We start from the raw sequence: 21,957 nt of genomic DNA, 5'->3' as shown, positions 1-21,957 counted from the left end.
TCCAGTTTCTGGCTATTATGAATAAGACTGCTATGAACTTAGTGGAGCTCATGTCCTTGTGGTATGGTGGAGCATCTTTTGGGTATATGCCCAGGAGCAGTATAACTGGGTATTCAGGTAGAATTATTTCCAATTTTATGAGAAACTGCAAGACTGATTTCCAAAGTGGTTATACAAGTTTGCAGACTCACAAGCAATGAAGGAGTGTTCCCCTTTCTCCACATCCTTATCAGCACGTGCTGTCCCTTGAGTTTTTGATCTTAGCCATTCTGATTAGTGTGAGGTGGAATCTCAGGGTCATTTTGATTTGCATTTCCCTGATGACTAAGGATGTTGAGCATTTCTTTTAAGTGATTCTCAGACATTCGAGATTACTCTATTGAGAATTCTGTTTAGCTCCTGTATTAGTTAAGGTTCTCTAGAGTTACAGAACTTAGAGAACGTCTCTATATATTAAGGGAATTTATTGTGATGACTTACAGTCTATAGTTCAACTAACACAACAATGGACAGCTGTAAATGAGAAGTCCAAAAATCTAGTTGTTGCTCAGACCCATGAGGCTAGTTGTTTCACCTGGTTTTCTGTATAAGCTGGAATCCTGAAAAAGTAGGTTCTAAGAGATGTGCTGGCAAGTAAGTGTAAGCAGACAAAGAAAAGGGAGTCTTGCTTCTTCCAGTATCCTTATGTGGGTCTCTAGAGGAAGGCGTGGCCCAGATTAAAGGTATGTACTGCCAGGCCTGGATCTGGAACTTGCTTTGTCCCAGGCTGGCCTTGAACTCAGAGATCTTCCCACTTCCGCTTCTTGGGGTTAAAGGTGTGTTCTACTTTGCCAAACCCTAAGCTTTTCATGATCACTATGCCTCAAGATCTCAATGTCAAGGCCTGGATCAGGAGCCTGTGTCTTCCAGCCTCAAGATCTAGATCACAAGTGTGCCCTCCATTTCTGGATTGTAGTTCATTACAGATGTACTCAAGTTGACATCCAAAAAAAGCCATCATAGCTCTGCACCCCATTTTTTTGATGGGGGGAGATTCGAGACAGGGTTTCTCTGTGTATCCCTGGCTGTCCTGGAACTCACTTTGTAGACCAGGCTGACCTTGAACTCAGAAATCTGCCTGCCTCTGCCTCCCGAGTGCTGGGATTAAAGGCGTGCTCCACCACACCCGGCTTTTGCACCCCATTTTTAAAATTGGGTTATTTGGTTTGTTGGGGTTTATCTTCTTGTGTTCTTTATGTATTTTGGATATTATCCCTTTATTGGATGCAGGGCTAGTTAAGATCTTTTACAAATCTGCAAGCTACAGTTTTATCCTGTTGACAGTATCCCTTGCCTTTCAGAAGTTTTCAGTTTCATGGGGTCCTATTTTATCACTCTTAGGGCCTGAGCCATTGGTGTTCTGTTCAAGAAATTGTCTCCGGAGACCAATGTGCTCAAGGCTATTTCCCACTTTCTCTTAGATTTAGTGTATCCTGTTTTATGTTGAGGTCTTTGATCCTTTTGGATTTGAGTTTTGTGCAGGGTGATAAATATGGATCTATTTGCATTTTTCTACATGCAGACTTCCAGTTACACCAGCACCATTTGCTTTAAGATGCTTTCTTTTCTGCAATGTATGATTTTGACTTCTTTGTCAAAAATCAAGCATCCATAGGGGTGTGGTTTTATTTCTGGGTCTTTGATTCTATTTCGTTGATCAACCTGTCTGTTTCTGTACCCATACTTTGCACTGTGTCCTAGTCAGGGTTTCTATTCCTGCACAAACATCATGACCAAGAAGCAAGTTGGGGAGGAAAGGGTTTATTCAGCTTACATTTCCACATTGCTGTTGATCACCAAGGAAGTCAGGACTGGAACTCAAGCAGGTCAAGAAGCAGGAGCTGATGCAGAGGCCATGGAGGGATGTTCTTTACTGGCTTGCTTCCCCTGACTTGCTCAGCCTGCTCTCTTATAGAACCCAAGACTACCAGCCCAGAGATGGCACCACCCACAAGGGAACCTCCCACCTTGATTACTAATTGAGAAAATGCCTTGCAGCTGGATCTCATGGAGGCATTTCCCCAACTGAAGCTCCTAAGCTCCTTTCTCGGTGATAACTCCAGCTTGTGTCAAGTTGACACAAAATTAACCAGTACACACTGTTTATTTGTATTTTATCACTATTGCTCTGTAGAATAGCTCTGTAGGATGTCAGGGATCACGATTCCTCAAGAGGTTCTTTTATTGTTCAGGATTGTTTTGTCTATCCTGGTTTTTTTGTTGTTGTTGTTCCATATGAAGTTGAAAATTGCTCTTTCAAGGTCTGAAAAGTATTATTGAAATTTTGGTGGGGAATGCATTAAATCTGTTGCTTGCTTTTGGTAAGATGACCATTTTTTCACTATGTTAATCCTACCTATCCATGACCATAGGAGATCTTTCCATCTTCTGATATCTTCTTCAGTTTCTTTCTTCAGCCACTTGAAGTTCTTGTCATATAGATCTTTTAATTGCTTGGCTAGAGTTACACCATGGTATTTATTTTATATTATCTGTGGCTATTTTGAAGGTGTTGTTTCCCAAATTCCTTTTTCTGCCTAATTATCATTTGTGTAAAGGAGGGCTACTAATTTCTTTGAGTTAATTTTATACCCAGCCACTTTGAGGAAGTTGTTTTTCAGGTGGGAGTTCTCTGGTGGAATTTTGGGATCCACTTATGTATACTATCATATCACCTGCAAATGGTGATACTTGGACTTCTTCTTTTCAATTTGTATCCCCTTAATCTCCCTTTGTTCTCTGATTAAGTACTTTATTGATTAGAGAGAGTAGGCAGCTTTGTCTTGTCCCTGATTTTAGTGGGATTAATTCAAGTTTCTCTCCATTTAATTTGATGTTGGCTCTTGGCTTACTGTGCGTCATTTTTATTACATTTAGGTATGTGCCTTGAATCCACGATCTCTCCAAGACTTTTAACGTGAAGGGATGTTGGATTTTGTCAAAGGCTTTTCCAGCATCTAATGAGATAGATGATCATGTAAATTTTTTTGTTTCAGTTTGTTTATATGGCGGATTCATTGATGGATTTTTGTATAGTGAACCATCTCTGCATCCCTGGGATACATCCTACTTGATCATAGTGGATGATGTTTTTGATGTTTTCTTGGATTCAGTTTGAAAGAATTTTATTGAGAATTTTTGTGTTGATGTTTGTAAGTGAAATTGGTCTGGAGTTCTCTTTCTTAGGTCTTTGTATGGTGAAGGTATCAGGGGAACTGGCTTCATAGAATGAATTAGGTAGTGTTGAGAAGTATTGATATTAGCAGTTCTTTGAAAGTTTGGTAGAATTCTTCACTAAAACCATCTGGCCCTGGGATTTTTTTTTGGTTGGGAGACTCTTAATGACTGCTTCTATTTCCTTAGGGGTTAGGAAACTGTTTAGTTTACCTGATCTTGATTTAACTTTGGTATGTGGTATCTGTCTAAAACTTCATGCATTTCATTTAGATTTTCCAATTTTGTGGAGTACAGGCTGTAGAAGTATGACCTAATGATTCTTTGAATTGTCTCAGTTTCTGTTGTTATGTCTCCCTTTTCATTTTTGATTTTGTTAATTTGGATACTCTCTCTGTGCCTTCTAGTTAGTTAAGTAAAGGGCTTGTCTATCTTGTTGACTTTCTCAAAGGACCAGCTCCTGGATTTGTTAGTTCTTTGTATTGTTCTCTTTGTTTCAAATTGATTAATTTCAGCCCTGGGTTTGACTACTTCCTGCCATCTATTCCTCTTGGGTATGTTTGCTTCCTTTAGTTATAGGGCTTTCAGGTGTACTGTTAAGTTGTTAGTGTGAGATCTCTCCAATTTCTTTATGAAAACACTTAGTGTTATAAGTTTTCCTCAGAGCACTGCTTTCATTGTGTCCCATAAGTTTGGGTATTCTGTGCTTTCCTTTTCATTGAATTCTAGAAAGTCTTAATAATTTATTTCTTTCTGTTGTAGAAAAATTTTTTAAAGGAAATGCTCTTTTTTAAAAAAAGATTTATTTATTTATTATATGTAAGTACACTGTAGCTATCTTCAGACACTCCAGAAGAGAGCCTCAGGTCTTGTTAAGGATGGTTATGAGCCACCATGTGGTTGCTGGGGTTTGAACTCTGGACCTTCCGAAGAGCAGTCGGGTGCTCTTACCCACTGAGCCATCTCACCAGCCCCTGTTGTAGAAATTTTTAATTCCTACCAAGGGTTTCTACTCTGGTTTTGATCATTCAGTTCCCAGATAAAAGGCATACAACTTTTTAAATTTATGATAAGCCTTAGACAGCACAAGAGCTGGGCAGATCTCTACCCTTTATGCTATCTACTTTTTTCTGGTGATAACCCTGAGTTATTTCTCACTATGTTTCATCTGGGCTGATCTTATCTCCGATTGGCCAGTCCTTGTGGCCATGTTTTCTTGACTCCTAGCCCATGCCATTTGTCTCTTCCTCCTCACTTCCTCTCTTTGCAGTTCTCCTCTGCTCCTAAGTCCAGGAATCCCAAACTTAGCCTGTGCCACTTTGGCCCAGGTATTGGCTGTCAGCATCTTTATTCACCAATCAGAAATAGCTTCACATAGCATCATTTAGGACTACTTGCAGACTCTCTCATCTCTGGGGCATCCAAGTCTTGGAGGCCTGCATTTAGCATTATAATACATAGCAACAGAGCAAACCTCAACATAGTTCTTCCTTGGTCAAGTAATCATTGAGTAAAGAGCTGGTCAGTTTCCACGAGTATGTGGGCTTTCTGTTTCTGTTGTTGAAATCCAGCCTTAATCCGTGAAGATCTGACAGAAGGCAAGGGGTGATTTCAATCTTCTTGTATCTGTGGAAGCTTTCTAATTATATGATTAGTTTTGGAGAAGGTTTCATGAGGTGCTGAAAGAAGGTATATTCTTCCATTTAGGGGTAAAAGTTTCTGTGGATATCAGTTAAAACCATTTGGTTAATAAACTCTGTTCGTTGCATTGTTTCTCTGTTTAGTTTCTGTTTCAATGACCTGTCCATTCATGAAAGTGAGGTGTTGAAGTCCTCCACTATTATTGCATGAGGTTCAATGTGTGATTTGAGCTTCAGTAAAGTTTCTTTTATAAATATGGGTGCCCTTGCATTGGGGCATAGATGTTCAGAATTTCAGAATTGAGACATCATCTTGGTGGATTTTTCCTTTAATGAATATGAAGTGTCTTTCCCTATTTCTTTTGATAGATTTGTGGTTGAAAGTCTATTTTGATTTTAGAATACTCCAGCTTGTTTATTGGGTCTGTTTGCTTAGAAAACCCTTTTTCCAGTCCTTTACTCTGAAGTAATGAACTTTGTTGCTCAGGTATGTTTCTTGTATGCAGCAGAATGATGGATCCTGTTTATATATCCAGTCTGCTAGCCTGTGTCTTTTTATTGGTGAACTGAGTACATTGATATTGAGAAACATTAATGACTAATGATTGTTATTTCCTGTTATCTTGATGTTGAAGGTATTAGCATATGTGTCTGAGTTCCTCTTACTTTTGCTTTGCTGTAAGATAATTTGTGTGTGTGTGTGTGTGTGTGTGTGTGTGTGTGTGTGTGTGTGTGTTTTCTTGGATGTAGTTACCCTCATTGTGTTTGAGTTTTCTTCTAGTATTCTCTGTAAGCAGAAAGACATTAAGTTTGGTTTTGTCATGGAATATCTTGGTTTCTCCATCTACGGTGATTGAAAGTTTTGATGAGTACAGTAGTCTGAGCTGAAATTTGTGATCTCTTAGAATCTATAACACATCTGTCCAGGATCTTCTGGCATTTCGAGTCTCTGTTGAGAAATTAGGTGTAACTCTGATAGATCTTCCTTTATATGTTACTTGACCTTTTTTTTTTCTTGCAGCTTTTAATATTCTTTCATTGTTCTGTATATTTAGTGCTTTGATTATTATGTGGTGAGATTTTCTTTTCTGGTCAAATCTATTTGGTGCTCTGTAAGCTTCTTGTACGCTTATAGCCATCTCTTTCTTTAGGTTTGGGAAGTTTTTCCTTTGTTGAAGATGTTTTTGACCCTTTGAACTGAGAATCTTCACCCTCTTCTATTCCTTTTATTCTTTGGTTTGGTCTTTTCAGGGTCCCAAATTTCCTGTATGTTTTGAGTTAGGAACTTTTTACATTTGGCATTTTCTTTGGTTGATGTATCCATTTCTTCTTTGGTATTGTCTACATCTGAAATTCTCTCTTCTGTCTTTTGTATTCTGTTGGTGATGCTGGCATCTGCAGTTTCTGTTCCCTTTCCATCTCCAGGTTTTCCACCCCCAGGGTTGCTTCCATTTCTTTATTTCTTCTATTTCGATTTTTAGTTCTTGGACTGTTTTATTCATTTCCTTTGCCTGTTTGATTATATTTTTTTCTGTATTTTTTTAAGGGATTTATGTGTTTCCTCTTTAAGGGCTTCAACCTGTTTGATTATGTTTTCCTATATTTCTTTAAGGGAATTATTTATATCCTCTTTCAAGGCCTCGTCTTCATGAGATGGGATTTAAGGTCACAGTCTTGCTCTTCAGGTGTGTTAGGATATCCAGGGCTCCCTGTAGTAGGATGGTGGGTGTTAGGTGGCGGTGGTGCCATATTGCACTGGCTTCTATTGATTATGTTCTTATACTTGTCTTTCACGATCTGTTTGTTCCTGGTGTTGGTTGGCCTAAGTGTCCTGGGTTGTAGCAGGCCTCCCAGGAGGCAAGTGGAGCTGTGTGTTTCCTGTTTGAGCTGGCCTCCTGGTAGGCAGGCTGAGCTGTGGGGTGGGGTGCAGAGTGCTAATTTGTGACTGCTGCCTGTGTATGAGTATACCTGAGGAGAGATGGCACTCCGGCCACACCCCTAGGATTTTAAGCCACCCCACCCTTCAATTTGCTGACCCGTAAGTTTCTGGGGAGTCTCCTGTCTCTGCCTACCATTTCCTGGTAGGAATGCTGGGATTGAAGCTGCCCACGAGTATCTGGCTTTTACATGAGTTCTGAGGACTTGAACTCTGTTCATCACAGCTGGAAGGCAAGCACTTTTACCCACTGAGCTATCTCCCCAGCTACACAAGTACAGTTCGGGAAGATGACTTCAGGTTCCCTGGGAGTATCCTGGGAGCAGTGCAGTCCCTGGTGAGAGGGTGTTGTCTAGTCCCTAAAGATGGCCACAGACAGGCAGAGGTGATGAGCCCAGCTACACGCTGGAGGGAGACAGACTGAGACAGCAATGCAACTGCATTTAATGTGATTTCTTTCCAGACCATACAGGTAGCAGGCGGCACTGGGCTGCTCAGAGATGCCAAGCTGCAGCCAGCCACAGCCCTCGTTTGCTGCCCTATGAAAACACAAACTCGGAGAAAGCTCGGCCCACGAAGCCTGATGAGAAGGTGAGACAGTAGCTTCTCTGCAAGCCCTTCTAGCAGTTTTGGCATCCAGTAAGAGCTCACTGAGAATGCCCAAAGCAGATCACTCTGGTGCCCATCAGCTGTTTTCCCATACTGCCTTAGTTAGGGTGTCATTGCTGTGATAAGACACTACGAGAATGGAAACTCTTATAAAGGAAAACATTTAACGGGGGCGGGCGTACAGTTTCAGCGGTTTAGTTCATTATCATCATGGCGGGAAACATGGTGGCGTGCAGGCAGACATGGTGCTAGAGAAGGAGCTGAGAGTTCCACGTCTTGATCTGAAGGCAGCAGAAGGACACTATGTGCCACAATGAGCATCGCTTGAGCATAGGAGACCTTAAAACCCACTCCCTCAGGGACACACTTCCTCCAACAAGGCTATACACACTCCAACAAGACCACACTCCTAATAGTGCCACTCCCTGTGGGCCAAGCATTCAAACGCATGAGTCTACGGGGGTCATACATACTCGATCCATCACACATACAATGACAAATCATTGGGTTTTAAGGTTTCTAAAAGGTTTTGTGGTGTCATACTTCATTACTCTTTCACCAGATTTTCTACTTGCACGTTTTTCCAATTCTCAGAATATTCTGTTCATTAATTATGGAGGGGGGGTGAGAAATTTAGACTTACATTTTGTTACATTTCATGGATGATTAACTGGAATTTGAATATTTGAGTTCATTTTCCATCAAAAGATTCACACATCACATTTAAACTTCAGTTGAGCATGGCAGCCATTTCCTGAGCACTGATTATGTGTGTCAGTCAGTGTCAGGAGTTAAGATTTCTGACATAGAAGAGAGCTAGCTAGAAATAGCTAATAAGCGGCTTTATTTATCCATCACATGTCTCATGATCTCTCATTAAAATCAGCTCCAGTCACACAGTCACCTCTCAATCCATCCTACATTTGTGGTTTCCACTAAGAGTGAGTAGTCTTTGTGTCTTATTTGCCCCTTCCTCTAGAAGCTGTAACATTACTTACTAAAGACAGCACCAAGAAAGATGGTGCCACCCTAATTTCACATCCTTGGCTTATGAGTGTCCTGCTCCAGAGCTTGTCAAGGTTTCTGGGGTCTCTGATTAATTCCTTGAAATCCCTATAGTACCTCAAATTTCTTTGGTTGGCCTTCTAATTAATCTCTACCTAATCTTCTAATGGCCTCCCACTCTTCCCATGGACTCTGAAAGAACCCTCTTTCATTTCCCCTTTACATGCACCTGGATGTGTTTTGCTCTGCTGAGCTCACACGGGCCTTAGGGCTCTTGAGTTCTAACTCAGTGTCTATAGAACACCACACTTGGGGGCTGGAGAGATGGCTCAGTGTTTAAGAGCACTGACTGCTCTTCTGAAGGTCCTGAGTTTGAATCCCAGCAGCTACATGGTGGCTCACAACCATCTGTAATGAGATCTGACGCCCTCTTCTGGAGTGTCTGTAGACAGCTACAGTGTACTTACATAAAATAAATAAATAAATAAGTAAATACAGACCAAACTTCTCATGGACATGAAAAGAGCTAGGAAATCAGGGTGTTCCCACTTTCAACAATTCAACGAGTCTCATGACTTGTGGCAGCTCTAAATACTCTCAGTCATGAGGTCTGTGTAATATTCTGTAAATTGACTGCTTTCACTTTGCATTGGTATGTTAATAATTTTTAAAGCAGCATTCCAGACCACAGACAAAAATAAATAAATAAAGTAGAAATCAATTACCATATTTTGCTACTGGGTATATCCCCAAGAGAACTGAAAGAAGAGCCCAAGAGAATTTGAGTTCTTGTTTTTATAACATTATGTATGATAGTCAACAGGTAGGAAGAACAAAGGTATCCATTGACAGACAGAGAGAAAGAGAAAAAACATTGCAAGCATGCACGCACACACACACACACACACACACACACACACACATCCGGCATGTTCTACATAGATAAACTACAAAAACATAATACTAGGTAAAGAAAGACACTAAAGGATACACATATACCTCCTGCTAGTCATAGCTCCTGGAGCAGCCAAGTCTACAGAGATATCAAGCAAGGTTGTTTCCCCAGGACTGGGATGAAGAAGACAGTGATGGAGAGCTTGTTAGGGAGCACAAAGTTTCAATTTGAGAGGATGGAAAAATTCTTGGAAATGGATAATGGCTATGGCTTTAAAAGCAATTTAAATGCATTTAATGAAATGAGTTATGCACTCAAAGTGACTAAAATGGTGGCTCTTTACATTTTATTGTGCACTTTAAAAGGCACAGCAGGACCCCTCAGTCTGCTGAGGGCTCACAGTGTAGAGGCCTCATGACTCTGTTCAGGGATGGCTAGAAAGGTCAGGGCTATTAAAGGTACACTGACACCAAGCGCCGTACTCTGCAGTCACTCAGAGGACAGCAAGGGACTAAAGACAAGCTCCTCCTCATTGTCACTCAGAGGCCACCTAGGGCTTCGCTCAAGCACTAACCTACACCATCCACCCCTCACAACCACATCTGGAGATATTATAAGAAGCCCCAAGCCGCAACAGCTAAGGCAGTGGTTCTCAGCCTGTGGGTCACGACCCCTTTGGAGATCACATATCAGATAGCCTGCATACCAGGTACTTACACTGCGATTCGTAACAGTAGCAAAATAAGAGTTACGAAGTAACAACGGAATGATTTTATGGTTAGGGGTCATCATAACATGAGTAACTGGATTAAAGGGTCAGAGCATTAGGAAGGCTGAGAACCAATAGTCTAAGGCATCTTCCAGCTTGACCGACCAAATGAGTGAGTGAGGCTCACTATGGCTGAGCGCTCCCAAGCTCTGAGACTAGCCAGAAGCCCCAGAGCCTGTACCACAGTGATCATATGGATCAGCAGGCTCAAACTCCGGTAGGGAGGTGAGTTCTCACTTTCTTACTGGGAACCTGTGTGAGCTTTGCCTAGGACAGGGTCTGGACCCTCCCCACACTCTAAAGCTCTTACACTGAAGCCTCCTTTGTACTAAGTCCCCACTAGTTGATGGAATAAAATAGAGGAATTTATTACAAAGGAGGCCTCAATGGAAGTAAGGGTTTGAGTTTCAATTTTTGTCTGTGTTTACAAAGAACTACTTAAGATATTCTTTACATGCGATATCTATGAGAAATTACAAGTATCACATCCCGTTCCATGCTTTCAACAAATGAAAATACCAGGCTTGTCACTGTCCTGGTTCAAGAAACACATTTCCATGATACCCCAGTTTCCTTTCTGCCCCTGTGAAGCCTCATCCTCCTCTAGCTCCCAACAGCAGTTTTCATTTCCACCAACAACCCATGCCCTTCCTAGAACCCTGTCTAGACAGAACCAGAGAGTGGCTCTTTTGTCCCTGGCTTTGTTTCCTGGAGCAGGATGCTTTTGAGATTTACCCCCTATGGTTGTCTGGGTTGTGTTTTCCTTTAATTTTGTGTTAGCCTCTTTTTTTAAATTGGATATTTTATTTATTTACATTCCTGGTTTCCCCTCCGAAAACCCCCATTCCATCCCCCCTCCCCTTGCTTCGATGAGGTGCCCCCCCCACCTTAGACTAAATGGACCCCAGCTCCTGAGTTGAATTGCAGAGACAGGAGGATTGATTATACAAAATGCCCAGCCTAGGGTAGCTGGTGCATGCATAAGTGCCTAAGTGTGTGAGTTAGAACAGTAGAACTATCTAACTAGCCATGCCCATAATGTGAGATGGCATGAAAGGGAGTGGGGCTGCAGTTACTTAGGAGTTAGAGTTTGCCGGACAGACCATGTTCACCGGTGCCCATCACTGGATGGATCATGTTGGTGCTGGGAAAAACAGAGACTGCAAGGAGAAACCAAAGACTTGAGCTCATGTCCCTGATTATGGCCAACCATGTGGTTGATTTTGACACACTGAGCCTTTGCTACCCATCTGCAACTAGAATGAGCATTATCCAGTGTGCATAGTCCAGAGAAATAGTGTGGGGAAGGTTTGAGATGCTGAATAACTTATGACTCAGCAGTGGGACCGTGGTAACTCAATGAAGAGACTGGAGGACCATGCAGTCACGGGCACACATGCAATGCCTGGAGCATAGATGAACACACTTGCATCTTTCTACAATGTCAGAATTCACTGAGTAATAAACTCAGCAGCTATAGTCAGTCTCCTTGGCTGCTATTTCCTAAGTAGTCCTGATTTCCCATGATAGCTGCTCATTGGCAACCCCAAGTTCTTTTACGCTAGTGTATATGAATTATTGATGTTAACTCTTGGGTTATAATTATACCATAAACTGGGAGGAAGGCGGTGACAAAGGATTAAAAAGGCCACAGAATTTAAAGAGGCCCTAGCAGAGGCAGAGAATGGACACACACGCAGGGAGTCACTGCAGGAGGCTAGACATTAAGGAACCCAGTTGGATTGTTGCCAGAGACCCATGAATACACAGGTTAGTGCTAAGCTCAGGATGGAGAGGCAGAGGCCAGCCACCTGACACCAAGGTGAGCTTCACGTGCAAGTTCTGACAGACAGACAATGCGGTTGAGTAAGAAGTGGAGCACTGGGACAACTGTCAGTCTCCTGACTGTTGTCACTTGGTGCAGGTACCTGTGGTCAGATGACAGATTATTGGGGCTGTTGCCACTAGTCATGGTGTTAGGGGTATCTCCTTTGACAGGGTCCGAGTGAGAGCACTGCACCCTTTCTTGGTCCTGCCTCCTCAATCACTTCGGTAGGTTTACAGGTAGAAACAAACGGTCTGTGCCTCATGGTCGGTGCTGGACAGGTGGTGGCACCCCTGTGCACAGCAAGATGCAGAGTCATCCTTCCCCGCAGGAGAGCCAACTGCTGCTTTGTAAAGTGAAGTCATCCAGGGAGTGACTGTCCGAAAGCCACTTCTCGACACAATGTGGAGTGTCTTAGAGCTGGACACAGTCTATTCTCCAAATACCACACACCTCACAAGTCAGTGCGGCATAGGAGAAAGCCAGCCAAGTTATAGCTCCCATCTCGATTTCACTACACGGCTCCAGGCAGAAGAGACACAGAGACAGGGTGGCACCAGCCCACTCTGACCATTGTTTTTGCAGTGACCAGCACAGCACAGTGTCACAGGCTACACATGTCCTCAAAAAAAACCTCACCACATGCAGATTCAGGCATCATTGATAGCTGAGTGTAATCCCAGCACCGGGAGGATCAATTCTGTGCCATCCTCAGATATGTAGTGTGTTCAAGGCCAGCCTGTGATACATGACACCCTGTCTAAAAGAAAATTAAATAAAATCATTGACAGATGGAGGGTATGTGCTTCCTGTGACTCAAATGATGGACTTCTCCTAATTGATGGGCAGTTCCTGACCCCTCCCAAGGACCACTCTCTTCTTATCCCTATCGACCCCAGAATCCCCAGCTGCAGTGACTTGCTCTGGTGTCCATCTCTTCGCAGCATCGGTGGTCATTTCCAGGTTCCAGAACGAGATGTTCTGTGCTGAATATCTATCAATTAATCTGTGATTGGACACTGGTGGAGCAAAAGTAGAATTTGAATTAATTAGTCTATAATGAACACCTCCTTTTGATTCTAAACATTCCTCTTTGGACTTGTACCATAGGATGTCTGGCAGAATGAATGGTACATTGGAGAATACAGTCGCCAGGCAGTGGAAGAGGTGTTAATGAAAGAGAACAAGGTAATTTGTCTACGTTGTTCCTGTGGCCATCCTGTGTGTTTCTTCTGCAGGCAACACACACAAAAGTAGGAAGGGGACTTAGGGAGAAGCGGTTCTACGGGAGAGGAAATTGGTAAGAAAGGACAATGGGGTACAGTCTCTAGTTACTTCCAGAAAAACTTTGATAAAAAGAACACTAAATATACAGATGAAATTATGGAGTGATTTTCTAAAAATGCAGAGATATGTAAGATGGTTTCAGACCTAAGACTTGGTTTTGCTACGTGTCATATATCTGACTCTCCCAAGTTCCTAAACAAGATTATTTGTTGATTCTTTATTCATAAAATGAAAAACTGTTTTTAAAAATATCAGTGCTAAGGGGGCCACGAGAAAATGGCATGTGGCATCTGGGGTGCAGTGCTCACAACGGGCAGTGCCTCCTTCTTTCCTCTTCACGTTTCATCTTCTTACTAAACAGACACCTATGGCACAACCGAGTCTTTATGTCTGACCTCTTCAAGAAAAGACCAGAGGTCACGAATGTTGCAATCCAGCAACATTCATCCAGGTCATGCTGCAGTAACAGATATTCCCCAAGATCTCTGTCATTTACCCCCAAGATACCATTTCTTCACTGCACACCAGATTCTAGATAGATTTGTTTGGTCTACGTGGAGCTCTGTGTCCACCTTTACGCCATGGCTCTTCACACATCTCCCCAAGAGTAACGTACTTTAACCTCTTCCTTGACCAAATTCCAAGACAAAAGCTAACTTCCAAAAGGATCGTGAGGTTCTACCCTACCATGGCATTAAAATAGAGAGTGTTTGTAACTAGGTCAAATGACAACCACAGCTTTCTTCAAAAAGCAAGTAACTGTTCTGCCAGGCACAGAACTACACTGGGTTACTTAGAAATACTAGAAAGCCTCTGTGGCTTAAGAACCACTAAATCCTCAACCAGGCCCCTGCCGAATATGAAACTACAATAGGAAGGTGGCAGTTAATTCAGGAATGAATGACAGGTCTGTGGCAAAGCAGACGCATCATGGATGAAGGGCTGCCCACCACAGCAGCCAGGAAGCAGAGAGAAGATAAGAACAAGATACATCTTTCAAAGGCACCCCCTTGATGATCACTTCCTGGACTAGGCTCTACCTCCACATAGCCCATTCAGCTTTGAACTCACCAATGGGTGAACCTCATGATGTTAGCACCTTCATGAGCCAATTGCTTTTCTATATATCACCACCTGCTAACACATAAGCCTCTTGAAGGGACATTTCATATCCAAGCCCCAACTGGCACTCGGTGAAAGCTTGGGGGGGGGGGAGGAGGCAAATGGAATGTATAGCTGGGTTGCCAAAACAGAATCCATGGAAGAATCTCACAAGAGCATCATTGTTGATGTCACCTTAAGGCCAGGCTCCTTGCACATCTGAGAAGATAACCATAATTCCTTTTGCTTCAGGATGGTACTTTTTTGGTCCGAGACTGCTCTACGAAATCCAAGGCAGAACCATATGTGTTGGTGGTGTTTTATGGGAACAAGGTCTACAATGTGAAAATCCGTTTCCTCGAGAGCAATCAGCAGTTTGCCCTGGGCACAGGACTCCGAGGAAATGAGGTAGGTACAACCCAGCCACCTCCCTTTCCTTAGCTATAAGTAAACAAACAAACAAACAAACAAACATAGAGTTTAGAAGACGCTACATCCTTGTCTACATACCCCAGTGAACACAGGACGGGAGGAGAGACACTGCCGTGATATCCTTCCAGCCCCTTTCATGAACATGCTGGCACATGTTCAGTTCACCATGCAGCAGTCCACCATGCCACTGAATGTCCCTCAGCCTCTGAAACCTATTAGAGAAACCCGATCAAAAGGAAGCAACTGCGTTCTGCCTTGTGGAGAGCTTCTCTCAGCCCTTGCTGGCACTCCATGGGGAGACTGGGTCCAGATTAGACCTTGTCACGGGCACCCAATCACAACCTCAATCAGAATGACACTAGAGAAGAATAGTGAGCCACTGTCACCAAGTTTTCTCAAGCCTGGTTTCCACTCTCTTTAACCCTTAGAAAACATAAGCAAGGGCACTTAGCTACTTGAAATACAGGCTGAACAGGAAATGCTAATGTCTGTCTGCATTTAGCTATGTTCACAAACAGTGACCAATTGTTCTGAAACAAATTCATAAAAACTGTTAGCTAATGTAGCAGTATAATCAGACTGTAACTATTTGACTTGCTTTGCACCATGGTTGCTATAGTGATGGTTATGAGGTCACTTTCATAATTGTACTCAAGTGTTACTATTCTCTATTAAGCATCATTTAAATTTTATTTCTTTTATGTGTACATGTGCATGTGTACCTGAGTACACGTATGTGTACCATATGCATGCAGCTGCCCACAGAGGCCAGAAGAGGGCATTGGATCACCTGGAACTGGGTTTGTAAGCCATCATATGTGGGTGCTGGGAACAGAACCTAGGGCCTCAGCAAGAGCAGCAAGTACTCTTACCCACTGAGCCATCCCTCCAGCCCCTGAGCATCTCATTTAAGTTTAGATTTGGGGAATGGCAAAGGAACCAACTTTTTCTAATGTCTATTGAGGGAGGGGGGGAAAGGAGTCATGGTTCCATAGATTAATTGTGGGGAGTTGGACTATAAGCATCCAGCTAAAATATGCCAGGTCCCCAAACAATATAGACATTTGACTGATAAATCCAAGCCAACACCATAATGTATATGGAAAGGACATTCAACCTGTTCTTAATGAATAGTTGCATCTTCCTAAGTCACACAATGGAGAATGTGTGGAAGGCTCGTGGGCGTATGAAATGAGGTCCAATAATGAGACCCAGTGGCCTTGTCTCTTAGATGCAGCAAATAGGTATCTGCCAGCCGCTATATTAAAAGCCATTTATATTATTAATTTTTAATTATATGTGGGTGGGGGTGTGCACACATAAGTGCAAGTGCCCAGGAGGCCAGAAGGGCATCAGATATCCAGAAGCTGGAGTTACAGGTGTTTGTGAGCTGCCATGTGAGTGTTGGGAACGGAACTCAGGTCGTCTGCCAAATCAGTAAGTGCTCTTGACCACTGATCCATCTCTCTAGCCCCTGCCCGCTCCCCAATTTTTTTTTAAAAAACTGAAATTGTTTTGAAGATCATTTAATAGCTTTCAGAAAACATTTCTGCAATCTAGCACCCACCTGGCCCTGTGTTGTTCCTACAAAGCCTGCTTAGAGTACACAGCTGACTAATGAGGACATTCTTGATGCATACCCCGAAAGGTAAAACAAACCAGACTATTTTAGTATAAATTTGCTGAATGTAAGGACATAGACTGTTTTTTACACTGTGGTCTCATTTGTCTGACAAGGTTACCCCGAGGCTAGAGTGCCAGTGTATATGTGTTATAAATGACTTGGCCGTAAACTATATTTCAAAGTAATTGCTAATATTTTTTTAATGATAAAAAAAAAACTAACTTAGAGAAAGAACATGTGAATGAGGACATGGGAAGAAGCCAGCTATCTGCCAGCCAAGGAGAAAGGCTTCATAAGAGACAATCACGTAGACACCCGAGACCTCAGGCCTGCTGATTTGTGGGAAGACACATTTTTGTTGTTTGTCCCAGTCTGTTATGACAGACGGTGTGTCTTCCACTGTTATGACAGCCCTTACAAACTCACAAAGTATAAATCCAGAACTTCTGTAGATACCTGTTGTTCATCAGGAGATGTTGAAATTATGTCACCGGGGCTTAGCGCATGCTTCCTGCAGGCACATGAATGACAATTCTGTCATCTGGCTGCATGAAGAGTCCTGGTTACATCCAGTCTCTGACAGAGTCCTTTTCGGAGATACACACATGACCTGGGGAGAGGTAGCCAGCACTTGGGAGGAGGCAATAAGACGGCTAATACTGCCAACTTGACCTAGCTAAACTCTCCTAGGAAACAAGCCCCAAAGGATTTGATTCCATTGATTGAGATGTGCAGACCCACACCACTCCCTAGACTTGGGTTCTGAACCACATCAAAAGGAGAAAAGAGGCTGAGTCTCAACATTTCTGATTCTTTGCTTCCTGACAATGGATATAATATGACCAGCAGCCTCAGACTTCTGGTCTTTAATGGACTGTGTCGTGAACCGTACCCCATTGACAGATTAAGCCCTTTTCCCATCAAGTTGTTTTTCGGGGTGTATTTTATCAGGGCCATGAGACTGCAACTTACATAGACAATGAGATCAGTGCACCAGCCTTTCCTCAGCTCAGGATGTGTGAGCTGAGCAACTAAGTAGGTTACCACAAAAAATGGACAAACACAGTCACATTCAGAAGGCATTGTAGAAAAACTAAGGAGGCAAGTGGCCAGTTCATTTGTATGAGGACTAGCAAGCCAATGAACAGAACTGAGTCAGACAGAAACAGATTCTGCCATAATTATTTATAACTGGTTTTTTGTGGTTATTAGTCAGTTCCTTCATTAACTGGGCGACAGCCGCATACAGATAGAAACCTATCTACATGAAGGGACCAGCTAGCTCAAGTTCACAGCATCCTTCAACATATTTCAGCTCACAGAATTTTTCTTCTTAAAACAAACAGCAACAAATGACAACAACAACAAAAAGTATGATTTTCAAATGCTTTAGCTTCATGGTTGTTTGTTTGTTTGTTTGTTTGTTTTCCCCTTATAGAACTAGGAAATCCTTGAAGCATCTCTAAGAAGGACACATTATTGTTTTCTGGGGGAGAAACAGAGCCTGTACGAAGGTCTTAGTCTTGTTTCCAACACGTCACACTTTGGCCTGCTGCATCGTACCTCTGTAACTATATCCTAATAGCATCGTATCAGATGGTGAGCCCTTCGTGGCTGCCTTGGAAGCAAGGAGCTGTCAGCTGAGCCCACCTAGAGACCTTCAGCATCTGCACAAACTGTTACAATTACTGCATACCAATGCCTATTTTTAAAACCCCCCTTTCTGTGTTAGTCCTTAATTTCCTACTCTTCTCACCCTCCAGACATGAGTTTTCCTTTTCATGTATCTGTTGAACATTCACATACATGCCCCATGCACAGGCACCATGGATGGGTACCCTGAGTTCTCAGAGCCATCCTCTCCTACCCATCTCCCATCCTGCCCCTGAGTCAGAGACTGATCTCATCTCCATTTTAAAGATGGTGAAAGTGAAGCCCAGGAACGGTAAGCCAACTGCAGTACTGGGATTTCCTCTCCTTTGCAAACTTCTTGGCTTTTGCATACAGTCTCTCCCGCCTGATGACAGCCCCCAAGCACTGCCGGTTGAGAAAGGCAACATCTACTTGGAGCTTACTGTGTGCCAGGCATCTTATGGAGAAACGGCAACCCACAGAGAGTCTTCCCGCTGCTATTGGAAGGCACTGAGCCCTGCAGTAAGAGTGAGATGGTCCTCTTGTGCCTTCGAAGCTCAGCCTGATCCAAAGCCTTACGGAGGATCTTCCAGTCCTTAAGAGAATCGAAAGACTCAGATGCAGAAATCCCTGCTGAGATGCAAGCCAAGTCCCAGCTCTTCCATCTGTGCCCAGACAGCATCACCAGCAGGAAACGCATGAGGGCTTCTGGGGATAATATTCACTTTGTCCTGTTTCCATCTATCTTATGGGGTTCGTAATGACACAGGAAGACAGTAGCTCCTAATTCATGGAACCTGAGTGTGAGATGACATGATATAAACACCATGGCAGGTACACCAGGGCAAGTGCTTAGGAAGTGTCCAATCCCATCTGAACTGATGCTGAAAAGCTCTTTCCTTGATGCTATGTACTTCAGGCAAAGGTGAGGACCATATATACCACAAGGGCTATAAGAAGCACCTGGGCCAGATCCAGGGAAGGCTCTCTACCTATCTGCCATTCTCACCAAACACAAAGGGCAAGCAAAGCCATGTGTCCCCAAAACAAAAACCCGGGAGGTCATTCAGTTGGTCATTCTGCCTCATGGGAAACACTGGCTTCCCTCTGATTAGAACCTCGTACTGATGCATGGCTGCGCTGTGGACCCGTTCCCCTCCTGATGATAACCTGGGATGAACTCCTCCCTTTGATAGTGCACCTTCCCAAATAAAACAGTACTGATATTTTCAACACATAGGGTAATAGCTGTAGATTCTAGGTCATAAGCATGGATATATTAAATGTACAACACTTAGCTCAAGATGCCCCGTTATTCACTGACTGGACCAGCAACCATTTCATGGGTACCCAGGGATACAAGAATCATCCATTGCCCCTTTCTGCAGACACCTGAGCAGCAGTGAGTTTCTAAAACTCATGATACATGTTTACTTGACAACTTGAGCTGCTAAGACTGAAAGACAGATTAACAATAAAATGCAGGTTTCTTTCTCACCTCCCCTGTCTTCTTATTCTTTTCTTTTTCTGACTCTTTCTCTCTCTCTCTCTCTCTCTCTCTCTCTCTCTCTCTCTCTCTCTCTCTCCCTCCCTCCCTTCCTTCCTCTCTCCCTCCCTCTCCCACTCTGTTTTTCTAACAAGGAAAAAAAAAAAAAAGGAAGTGTTGTCTACAGTTTGCACATAGGACAGACACGAAAGATTTAAACAGATTTTAGAATCTAATATTAGGACATTTGACATCCACTCTGTTCCTAGGGGGAAATCTAAGATAAAAATAGGAACTTAATTACAGGCTCTTCTCCCAGGCTTTCCAGGCAGCATTGCAGCTGTGGGCACAGCACAAGAGTCCCTAAGACTGGGGTGGGAGTGTGGTTTGATGCACCTGCCTTGTTCCCTAATACTGTGGTTCCATAAAAATGACTCATGGAGGAGACTATTGAGGGAGGCTATTGATATCCGATTGATTACTTCAGAACAAAGCTAAGGAAAACAGAAATGAGAATGGTAAGCGCCTTGTTCCTGACCACTGCTGTCAGGGACGAGACCTCCGCTAGCTGTCTGGGAACCTGTTCAGTGGATGAGCTCTGCACAGAAAGGTTCTCTGCACTGGTGTAAACAAAGAGGAAGAAAAAACCCATCCATGGTTTGAAATTGGAAGTGAAATTCAAAAACCCCCTTTCTCCGTAAGGCTTATGAAGCTAGTCTAGTGCACATCCCATGGTTTCACATTTTGGGAATCTTGCCGTGTGCTGGAACATGGGGAAGCCTTTCTTCCAAATGCTGTCTATGCTTGAGCGCCACTGATGCTCACAGAGAATCCCAGAGGCAAGTCCTAATGTCACCACCACTGTTGGCAGACAGAGAAACCGAGTGCAAGAAGATTGCCTCCAGTCACACAGCTAGTAGATGGGAGGACAGCCAAGCTTTGAACCCATGGCCTTCATTGGCAGTGACCTCACAACCCATCCAAGTCATGGGTGGGAAAGCAGCGATGGATCAGGGAGGATCTTGAGCTAGGCGGTCTGACACAGGGCCAACTCTGAGGACAGGAAACTTAAGAGCTACTTGTGCTCACTTGTGGTCCACAAGCACTTTGATTCCCAATGTCACCTCCTTGTGCTTGTCACGCATCCTTCAGTAGCCCGTTTGCTACATACATCCTCAAGACAAAATGAAACGGCCAGGCATGTTGGCTGACACCTAGAACGCTGCAAGAAGACCGCTGCAAGTTCAAGGCCCATCTGGATTACAGAGTCCAGACCAGGCTGAGCTGCAGGGTGAGCCTCTTATCTCAAAACGGCACCACCAATAACACCTTCTAATATATCTCTCAACAATGTCAAAACTACAAAACCGGTCCACCTTCCCTGAGCAACATACACCAGCTTAGCCTCAGCTGACAGGCAGCGGATGTCCTCAAAGGTGCTCACTCTTCTTTCTGTGTTTCAGATGTTTGATTCTGTGGAAGACATCATTGAACACTACACGTACTTTCCCATTCTGCTAATAGATGGGAAAGACAAGGCTGCACGCAGGGAACAGTGCTACCTCACCCAGCCACTGCCTCTAGCCAGGTTCCTTCTCACTCAGTACTCCAGCCAGGCACTCCACGCGTAAGTAGCCTAGCCGGATAGTCACACATCAGTGGCCTGGGCCTTGTCTCATCCCTGGCTCAGTGGATTCAGTTCTTCTTTCATCTGCATTTATCTTAAAGTGTTACTTTCTGTGTCTTCAAGGGATGACCTTTTTGACTCTGTAAAAAAAAAAAATGATAAAAATATTCTGTAATGGAACTTGAAAGCTCAATTATGACTTGAAAGCTTAAGTCATAGAAGAAATATTTGTAACCTGCATTAAACCTAGCTTTAAGAAGCATTTTCTAAACAGAAAAACTACAGACATGGCTGTCATACCTTAGTGATGAGACAAGATCTAACAGCTGAAATGTTTGCAGAGGGTGTGAGATTCCCCCATCTGTCACTCTGTACAGGACATCAGGTGTCAATGGCTGTATTTTATAACCTCTTGACCTAGGATGCTAATTTTGGGTGGTCCTGTGTATTGGTGAATGTTGTCTCTATTTATCTGTAATCCTAAAAATTCAATTACAGGGAAGAGGAGCAGTGTGGGGAACAAGAGCCCTGGTGAATACCAGCTTGAAGGCAGACAGCAGAAATATGTGGACTGTGATGTGAAGTGGCCATAAGTCCATGATTCGACCTACTCTGTGAACTGTGACATCAATGGATCCAGCAGATCCATAGCAAGAATCTCAGAGGATCCTGGCTCATCCAAAGCAGGCATTCATGCGAGTAGCAGTGAAGACATTTTTAAGAGTTTAATGATGCATTTCCATTCAAGGGAAGAGAAGAGCTGTCCTCGAACCAGTGCTGATGCGTACAGCAGCACAGCACATGGGGATCCTGTGTCTTCTCAGGCAAAGAGGATTTGCATTTACTCCTACGTCCTAACACAGACGCGGCAGTGGA

The 21,957-nt window shown here is 43.3% G+C and overlaps 1 protein-coding gene across 1 annotated transcript in view; it reads left to right on the top strand.

The window, feature by feature from the left end:
• Positions 1 to 21,665, top strand: part of Clnk (cytokine dependent hematopoietic cell linker) — a 167,713-nt gene extending 146,048 nt beyond the window's left edge. Inside the window, exons 17-21 of the mRNA XM_021211084.2 lie at positions 7,253 to 7,380; positions 13,003 to 13,080; positions 14,533 to 14,688; positions 20,918 to 21,081; positions 21,580 to 21,665. Of these exons, the coding sequence (XP_021066743.2) occupies positions 7,253 to 7,380; positions 13,003 to 13,080; positions 14,533 to 14,688; positions 20,918 to 21,081; positions 21,580 to 21,616 (563 nt within the window). The 3' untranslated portion in view covers positions 21,617 to 21,665. The remainder of the gene's footprint in view (positions 1 to 7,252; positions 7,381 to 13,002; positions 13,081 to 14,532; positions 14,689 to 20,917; positions 21,082 to 21,579) is intronic.
• Positions 21,666 to 21,957: the final 292 nt, after the last annotated feature.

Source organism: Mus pahari, chromosome 13 (assembly GCF_900095145.1).
Source record: "Mus pahari chromosome 13, PAHARI_EIJ_v1.1, whole genome shotgun sequence".
Taxonomy (NCBI): domain Eukaryota; kingdom Metazoa; phylum Chordata; class Mammalia; order Rodentia; family Muridae; genus Mus; species Mus pahari.
This window is presented reverse-complemented; position numbering and strand designations above follow the sequence as displayed.